Genomic DNA, 8,851 nt, shown 5'->3' with positions numbered 1-8,851 from the left:
CCCAGAATCAAAAATGGTACGGTCTTACTGTCTTACTTCATCATCCAATAACCAGAAAATAGCCCGATAGTTTCCAAACAAGCTAATACAGCATTCCGGAATTATTTCACTTTTCTTGGGCACATATTTTTTTTCTTTTTGATGAATTTGACTCATGAAATAACTTTTCCCTTCACCCCTGAATCAAATCAACGACTGGTACAATCCTGTTGTCATCCTCCATGAACCAATTAGCCTGCTAGCTAATGAAAGGACAATCAAAATCTATATTTTATCCTTATTCTGTTTGAATTGCGATTGAACTGTTTCCTTCTCCTGCCCAAAAATGACACAGTCTTCTTGTCTGATACGTCATATTTTGTTGAAGGCATGTATTTTGTCGTTTTGCCGTGTAACCTTCACCCCAGACTCCAAAAAGTCAATGGTATGACCCTGTTGGCATCATCCAGGAACCAAGAAGTAGCCTGTGAGCTAACAGACTGTGACAGACAGACTTTTTACACTTTTATTAGCGGAATTTATTTTATCCTTTTGCTATTTGTGTGACAGTGAAACTGTTCTCTCCTCAATTTCCCCCCAAAATGGTACAGTCCTAATGGGCTGAGTCGTCGTCTGTGAACCAGGAAGTCGCCTGCTACCCAACATTTGGACATCATCACAACAAAGGTGAATTTCATTTTCTTTTACCGCTATCTGAGTCACCATGGATCCTCAGGATTAAAAAATGGCAGCACATAATGTTAGCAAAGGCAAAAACATATAAAAATTATTGAGGTAATTTCTATTTATAGGCTGATCAACACTGTAGCACAGACAAGTCACGTGGCAACACCCCCCTCCCCCAAACGCACGTTCTCTCCTCATCATGTGTGAGCTCAGCATTCTTCTCACCATCCACAGTAATGACTCACTTTCATGTTCACACGGCTACTGCCTAAATTACACTATACATTCCAATATACTGTATTTCACAGCTTCAGTGGTCTGGCTACATTATATCAAATCTCAGCAAATGTGTCCAGCTGCAAGTATTTCTGATTTTCTTTGTCGTTTTCAAAGTGATGAGAGTTGTCTACTGTAAGACGCAGCACAGGAGGAGGACAGCCGCCATGTCACCCTTTTCTATCTTTAGCCTCATTAACACAACCTGTCCATTTGCATTAAGGCGGAACCATGGCAGAACACACGTTGAAGATGCAATGTGAGTCATTTGTTTCTTTGTGTAAACAATACTGTACATGGCGGAAATGATAGAAGGGGCCTGTGGTGAGCTTACAGTATAAGATGTTGCAAATGTTATGTCATGTTGTGTGCAGCCACATTGTGTTCTTTAGTAATGTGTTTGTAGGGTCAGTGACTTTATTATTAGGTTATTTCTACCCTCACCTGAAGGCAGCAAAACAATCCAAGCCAAGTTTTGTGTTATGTTTCTATGAGAAAAGCTTATAATTTAAAGTCATTTTATGAGAAAAAAAATTGTAATGATCCGAAACTTCAGAGTCAGTTAACAGAAAGTCGCAATAATACATAATATTGAGTGTAAAAATTAAATTTGTTAGGGGGAAAAAGTATTATAGTTTGAGAATGAACTATTTTGTTGTATCTTTACAAGAAAAAAGTAAAAAAAAAAAAAAAAAATCCACAAATTTGGAGGACTGTGATTGCTGAATCATGAATGAATCATGCAGGGATCTTCTTAAAATAAAGCTTAACATTACACAAATAAAACTTTAGTATTTAAAATTTTAAAATATTAAACATCATAAGAATAATAAAAATTAAACATTTCCTGAATTTTGTAATATACTACAAAAAATGTTTAAGGTTAAAATGTGTAATTTCAACTATTTAAAAAAAAAAACATCCAGTGTTTTGCATTAAAAAAAATTTATTCTAAACCTGAAAATTGTAAATAATATTTGGAATATGAGCACAGGAAAACATGAAATAACATTGCACACTTGCATGCAACACAAATCATGTGGACCTCTAAACCAGTGATTCTCAACTAGTGGGTAGGGACCCAAAGGTGAATCCGCAGGCTTATGCCTGGGGGGGGAAAAGCTGACCTGATACCAGTGAATGCACCTCGCGTACACACAGTTGCAGATATCTGCTGGAGAATAGCGCCATAACATAATTACATAACGTAATTTGGGTTGGAGTTGTGATGGTGGGTCCCACAGCCAAACCAGTTAAGAATCACTACTCTAAACTGTGCACTTGTTTTTTTTTTAATATTACAAATTGCACTATGTAATGCATTTGTGGTTTATGGCAATATATATATATATATATATATTTGATATAGCAGTATGCTTACATTCAATATGCGTTTCATGAATGGAAAAACACATTCAACATGCCCGTAGTGGTATTTTGAAGAAAAACATTAGAAGACAAGAACAAGGTGCTCGTTTATCGATATACAGTATGTGCACACTGACACGTGACCATGTGACATATGATGTAACGCTCCCAAGACAGAATTGTTTTGATTGACAGCTTCCACTGTAGGGGGGGGGGGGTGGAATAAGAGGCCTTTAGGGCTCAATAGCAGTAAGGGTTGAATGTATTGTATTAATTGTGTGTATTTCCATGAAATACACTACTGTATAAAAGTATCTTGCTGCAACACCCAATACATTCAAATTGGAGAGAGAGTTAGCTAGTTTGGCTACTATTACACTAGAAGGGAATTAGCAAAAACCTTGTGATTTGACCTTTGGAAAAAAATATTCTTTGGTGTCATTGCACTGCATCTTGAACACTGGTTGAAAATACTTCAATATAGGATGAATTTTTTGATCCAACCCCCCAACTCAAATGATAGATGCTCAGTCTATCGTGCATTGTGGTTCACCGTGGGCTTTTCAGTAAGGCACACCCGGGTGATCCCTCAGGGCTGAAAAGCCATTCGTCAGTCACCAAAGAAGCAAAAAAAAAGTAAACATTCATCTTCATCTTGCGAGCAGCTCAAGCGGAACGCACAATGCACGTTGATGCAGGGAGTAAAAAGTAGTAAAGATATAAGCAACACATATACATTATAGTTTTTTTTTGTGTTGGTTTTGCACTGATGCATTGTCATGTTGATAGCAGAGGATCCGCTAATATATCTGATGCAGATGTCAGGACCTCTGGTAAATCTGTTGGTGATGAGCACAATTACATCTACTGCTTTCTAGATTTACCAATGCACTAATTTACTGGCCGTATCTCACATCCGATACAATCTTTTTTTTTTCTCTTCTCTTGTCCAGAACAAACAGATCTGGCTCAGTCACTAACACAGTAAAGCAGTGTGTGTTCTCACTAGGATTTAGTAGGATTTGTTACAAAAAATGCATTTTAAGCAGCAGCAGCAGCCATGTTTGTGTAGTGTTGTACCAGGTTGACTATGGTGTTGCTTTGAGGAGTGTGTGTCGAATCATGTCAGCCATGTTTGTGGAGTAACATACATGTTGAACCTGTTCATCATTCCGGCCATGCTTGAGGAGGGTTTCTGCATATCGGTCGTGTTTGCCAAGCACGTCGGCTGTATTTGGGTAGTGTTTGGCAGCATGTCTGCCATGTTGGTGGAGTTTTGGCATTATGTCGGCCATGTTTGTGGACTAAAATAAATGCTTGTTAATCACGTTGCAGCAAGACTGCTATGCTTCTTCTATGTTTGTCATCATTTCGGCCATGCTTGTGAAGGGTTGCTGCATGTTGGTCGAGTCAGCCATATTTGGGGAGTGGACATGTTTGAGGAGTGCTGTATCATGTCGGCCATGCTTGCGGATTGTGTTGCCTGAGTGAAAATGCTCGAGAAATTTTGCATCATTTCCGCCATATTTGTGGAGTAAAACATGCCTTCCATGGTTTTTCATAATTTCGACCATGTTTGTGGAGGGTTGCTGTATTTGGGTAGTGTTTGGCAGCATGTCTGCCACGTTGGTGGAGTTTTGGGATTATGTCGGCCATGTTTGTGGACTAAAATAAATGCTTGTCAATCACGTTGCAGCAAGACTGCTATGCTTCTTCTATGTTTGTCATTTCGGCCATGCTTGTGGAGTGCTGTATCATGTCGGCCATGCTTGCGGATTGTGTTGCCTGAGTGAAAATGCTTGAGAAATTTTGCATCATTTCCGCCATATTTGTGGAGTAAAACATGCCTTCAATGGTTTTTCATAATTTCAACTATGTTTGTAGAGGGTGGCTGCATGTCGGCCATGTTTGTTGAGCTTGTAACTGCATGTCAGCCATATCCGAGGAGGGCTCTATCAGGCCGGCCATGTTTGTGGGTGGTTTTGCATCATATCTGCTATGATTTGTGGTGTGAAAAAAATGCTTCAGTAAATGTTTTGTATATGTTTTTCATAATTTAAGCCATGCTTGTGTGTCGGCCATGTTTGTGGAATAAAATAAATGTGTTGCAGCATACCCGCAATGTTTTCTCTTCATAATTTTGCATGTTTGTGAGGTTTTGGGCAGCAAGTCCACAATTTCTGGAGTCATTTTGAATCACTTCCTACTAAATTCTAATGAGAGCACGGTGACGACCACGTTGGCACAGACATGATGGATTTATGTTTAAGACAATCTGAAGATTCATGTTGTAAATCTTGGATGTTTGTTGTCAGTCCCCTTACTGCCTTTTTTGTCATTTGGGGTTTTCACTGACTGCAATGTCCCGCCGGTCCGCAAAGTCCGGGCTGAGGCCGTTCAGGAAGAGACTGCCATTCCTGGTCAGCGCCCCCGGGACGGGGCTGAGGGAGAGTGTCAAGTTGGAGTACGCCTCCCTGTCTTCGCCAAAGTTGGCTGACAGTGTCCGCTTGCCCGGTGTCATTTCCTGGTTCATGGAGGCGTTGATGCCAAGCTCGGATGACAGTTTGCGTTTGATGGACGCGGCACGCTGGAACCTGTCATAGATGTCCACACTGAGTCGCCGTCGGGTCTCTTTGAACTCCGCTGACACGTTTGCCGTCCACTCTGCCGCGTGAGCCCGGAACTCGCCAACCTGCAGCAACAGATTTGAAGAAAATAGGATGAAATTTAATATTGATAAAATTAATATTTTATGTAAACATTAAATTAGATGAAAATTGCAACACTTTTTTTTTTTTACAGTTCGATAGTTTAGGTGCCCCTGACCAACCATAACTAAAAGACAATAAAACATAACATTGTTTACCACACCGACGCTCATTAAAAATAGCTATAAAACCAGACTGTATCCTTCAGATTTTATGTTTCATCCTATTTGATATGATAAACCATGAAGCCCGGTATTGATCGTCACCTTGCATCAGGTCTCACTGGGCTGTTTGTTTATTTATGAAGCTGTGAAGAGTGTGCTTGGTTAAAGAGTCAGTGCATTTAAGTGAGAACGTATGTCTCGCTCTGTAGCACGCACACACACACACACCCACATATACACACACAAACACAAACTAGAGTGCATGCCGCCTCCTCCTCTTTCTCACTTTCACCGTCTGTCCGCCCATCTTGCAAAAGCTTTTAAGTCTCTTCGGCGCTCACTGTACTCTCTACCCTAACAGTTTTTTCCTAATGGGTTATACAATAGAGTACAATAAGGCAAACATGTGTCTGGTTAATGCAGGAGGACGCTTGCGCGTACTCTACCCATATCACATGCAAATAACCATGAAGCTGCTCGATGAATACATATCCTAGAAGCGTGTACAGCATGTGATACATAGGACTCATCGCTGACATTTTGTGTGTATAAAACAGGCTACACAAGAGTTTGGCTCACGTTCAAATGGTGCGTTTTTGGAACAGCTGAAGAGATCTCAACAGGCTTTGCTCTCTCCACATGAGACGGACGTGAGATATTACGGAATTGTTCTGAGAGATGGGGCTAGTTTTACATGGATGAAGTTTTCATTTTTTGAGAAAAAGCCGTAATACTACAAAAAGTCAAGTTTTGATTTGATGTTGCCTTCATTTTATGAGAACACTTCTGATATTTCTACAGTCGGCCCTAGTTTATCGGGGTTAACTGGTTCCAGTCTCCAGTCAATATCCAACCAGAAGGATTCAAAATCAATATATATAATATTTTGGTAGTCATGACACATTATTAGAGCCCTCTTGACAAGAAATAGCACCCCTATAGTCACCTTTACATATGTATTACTCAATATAGTAGATATAATCCGAGAAAATTACACATATTAGAAATAAATAACATAACAGACTCAAACGTTTCTTGCTTTTTCGGTTCTGGACGGCGGTGGCTATTGTCTCATCAATGTAAAGTAATGGCAACGCAGTAGGCTAGTCAACATTAAATAAGTTTGTGTCACGGTACATGTGTTCCCTAGGGGGCCTTAGTCGGAGGTTCAAAGCTAAGTTTTTGCTTGTGTGCCAGCGTAGAATACTTCATTCATTCATTCACAAGGCTTCTTTTCTTCTGCCTTATGTTTGTATTTTAGTTCTTTTAGTTAGTTCATTTAGCCATTTACATGCTTAAATGCTTTCCCCGCTTTACCTCCTCTTTAGTTTTCTTGGATATGACCCGAAACCAGTCTCCGATCATGCTGAGAACTGCAGCGAAATAGGCCAGGCCCACCAGGATCCAGAACCACACCACAGGTTTGTAGTACTTCAGGTATTCTGGACTCTCTGAACCACCTGCAGAATCACAGCAGCAAACTGAGTCAATGTATTGGTTTCTAGAACCAGAGCAGAAAGTACAGAGTAGATGGCAGTTTAAGTTGTATTGAAACACGTCTGATTATCCGTTAATAAAGATGTGGGCCGCCGAGTGACTCACAGACAGTGACGCAGTCATTTAATGTATGCCAAAGCAGCGCTGTGCTCAATGTGCAGTGACTGGGTCGCATGAAACCCTGATTTGTTTACTTAGAATTACCTATGTTAGCACAGATGCTGTACTCTAACCCATAATCATTAAGCCCTCTTAGGGGAAAGTCGTCAAAAATGATGTTACAAAATGGAAAGTTTGGGACTTATTAAGTTCAAAACAGTGGACCTTTTTCCCCGGCGACAAAGTCTCCAAAGCCGATGGTGGTGAGGGTGATGACCACAAAGTAGATGGACTCCAGTGTGCTCCAGCCCTCAATGTGCTTGAAGATGACAGCGGGCAGCGCCACAAAGATGAGACAGCCAAACAGGATGAAGAGCAGCGTGGAGATTACACGGATCTTTGTCTGGCTGACTTTCCATTTCTGGAGGAAACATAATAATAGGAATCAGTGAGTGGAACGCTGACTCATGATGAGCGACGGATGACACAAACGAGACTTCATTTTCAGCAAAATTGACAACACTGAAAACCTGCTTATCCAACCAGAGGCAGCATGATGGACTGGAGGGGGGGTTCTGTCACGGCTGGAGAAACTTGTACAATATTTCACCAGTTTTGAATAAATCAGCTCCCACAAGACGTATGGGAGCTGCAGCTGAAGTATAGTATCTGGTAGGTACTGTAAATATTACATGTACGCCATCATGGATTTATTGCAGTTAGTTCCTTTGCAGCACACCAGAGAAAACTGGCTTTCCACATGAGGTGACTGCTATCAGCAGGTTGCTGGAACATCTTGCCCCCCTTTTCCTCCCCGTCAGTTATGTAAGCCCCACAGCTACACTGAGTGCAGGCGCAGGACAGGAAGTAGTATACAGCTGTCATCCTTGCCTCAATATTAATAAGCTCTAGAGGCAATGGTACATCTTATGTGGTTTCTACAACACCTTGTTGTGCATCGTTTACGGCAACCCCCACGGGGGTGGGGGGGGGGGTTGAGCCAAGGAACCGAGGAATCAACATCATGCGGTTAACTCTGGAAACCTTAGCATCAACGCAGGTACTGTACTGTGTACCTTCTGAGTGTATCGTTTAAGTGATTCTCAGAAGAACCTGTTTGCATGCGTGCACACGTGCAAGCGGTGTGCAGAGGCTCTGACCGAAAGCTCCCACTGGCTCATTATGAAGATGTGAACCTGCTGCTCTCTTCATGTATAATCATTTACCATTTGGGAATTCTTACTGTACTTGACCTTCAACATAAAAGAGAGCCATGGAGCTCAATGCACTTTTTTTTGTTAACCTTACACTTTGAATCAAGTCTCTTGTTTACTGAATGATTTATGGCATGTATCTGTTGAATTAATTATACGACTTAATTGTCCAGGGTTCGTACTACCACCTTGATGGATGACAGCCCTGCCCAATAACATGCTGGATCTATTTAACAGTGAACCAATCCCCAAAATACACAATAATGACTGTATTATACACTTAACACTTGTGGCTGTATTTAAATACCGGGTTTAAAAAAACAAAATGGATATCAATTTTGCAGAATACTGCAGTACAGGACAGACGCACAAGTTAGTTGTGTGCAATACTGCACAAAAAAGGCGAGAGTACGAAATCTGAGGCAAAATTTTAGCGTGTCCGATAACCAAAGTTTTGACGATTGATATCACGTATTATACAGGGTCAGGCAAAATGATATGACACATTTGTCGATTAAATAAAAGGCAAATAAAGTCAAACAAAAAAGTATTTTTATTTTTGAAAAGTAAATATAATGCCATTCTGTTTCATTATTCATTCATTCAGGGTGCTGGAGCCTATCCCAGCTGTCTCCGGGCAAGAGGCGGGGTACACCCTGGACTGGTCGCCAGCCAATCACAGGGCACATATAGACAAACAACCATTCACACTCACATTCATACCTATGGACAATTTGGAGTCACCAATTAACCTAGCATGGTTTTGGAATGTGGGAGGAAACCAGAGTAGCCGGAGAAAACCCACGCATGCACGGGGAGAACATGCAAACTCCACACAGAGATGGCCGAGGGTGGAATT

At 41.0% G+C, this 8,851-nt stretch overlaps 1 protein-coding gene and 1 long non-coding RNA gene across 6 annotated transcripts in view; one reads left to right on the top strand and one right to left on the bottom strand.

Moving 5' to 3' along the window:
- Window positions 1-39: 39 nt before the first annotated feature.
- The window catches only part of LOC131106877 (uncharacterized), a 13,472-nt gene continuing 4,660 nt past the window's right edge, over window positions 40-8,851 (top strand). For 2 of the 3 annotated variants that reach the window (XR_009120158.1, XR_009120157.1), the window contains exons 1-2: window positions 44-666; window positions 6,511-6,603. This is a non-coding gene — a long non-coding RNA (uncharacterized LOC131106877). Of the gene's footprint in view, window positions 667-6,510; window positions 6,604-8,851 lie in introns of all 3 variants that reach the window. The other variant, XR_009120159.1, reaches the window with a different exon arrangement.
- The window catches only part of LOC131106875 (potassium channel subfamily K member 2-like), a 13,449-nt gene continuing 6,482 nt past the window's right edge, over window positions 1,885-8,851 (bottom strand). For all 3 annotated transcript variants that reach the window (XM_058056355.1, XM_058056357.1, XM_058056356.1), the window contains 3 exons: window positions 7,004-7,199; window positions 6,500-6,642; window positions 1,885-5,002 (listed from right to left, as the gene is read on the bottom strand). In XM_058056355.1, coding sequence (XP_057912338.1) covers window positions 4,646-5,002; window positions 6,500-6,642; window positions 7,004-7,199 — 696 coding nt within the window. In that variant the 3' untranslated portion in view covers window positions 1,885-4,645. The remainder of the gene's footprint in view (window positions 5,003-6,499; window positions 6,643-7,003; window positions 7,200-8,851) is intronic.

The sequence above is a fragment of the Doryrhamphus excisus genome, chromosome 19 (assembly GCF_030265055.1).
Source record: "Doryrhamphus excisus isolate RoL2022-K1 chromosome 19, RoL_Dexc_1.0, whole genome shotgun sequence".
NCBI classification, from domain to species: Eukaryota; Metazoa; Chordata; class Actinopteri; order Syngnathiformes; family Syngnathidae; genus Doryrhamphus; species Doryrhamphus excisus.
This window is presented reverse-complemented; position numbering and strand designations above follow the sequence as displayed.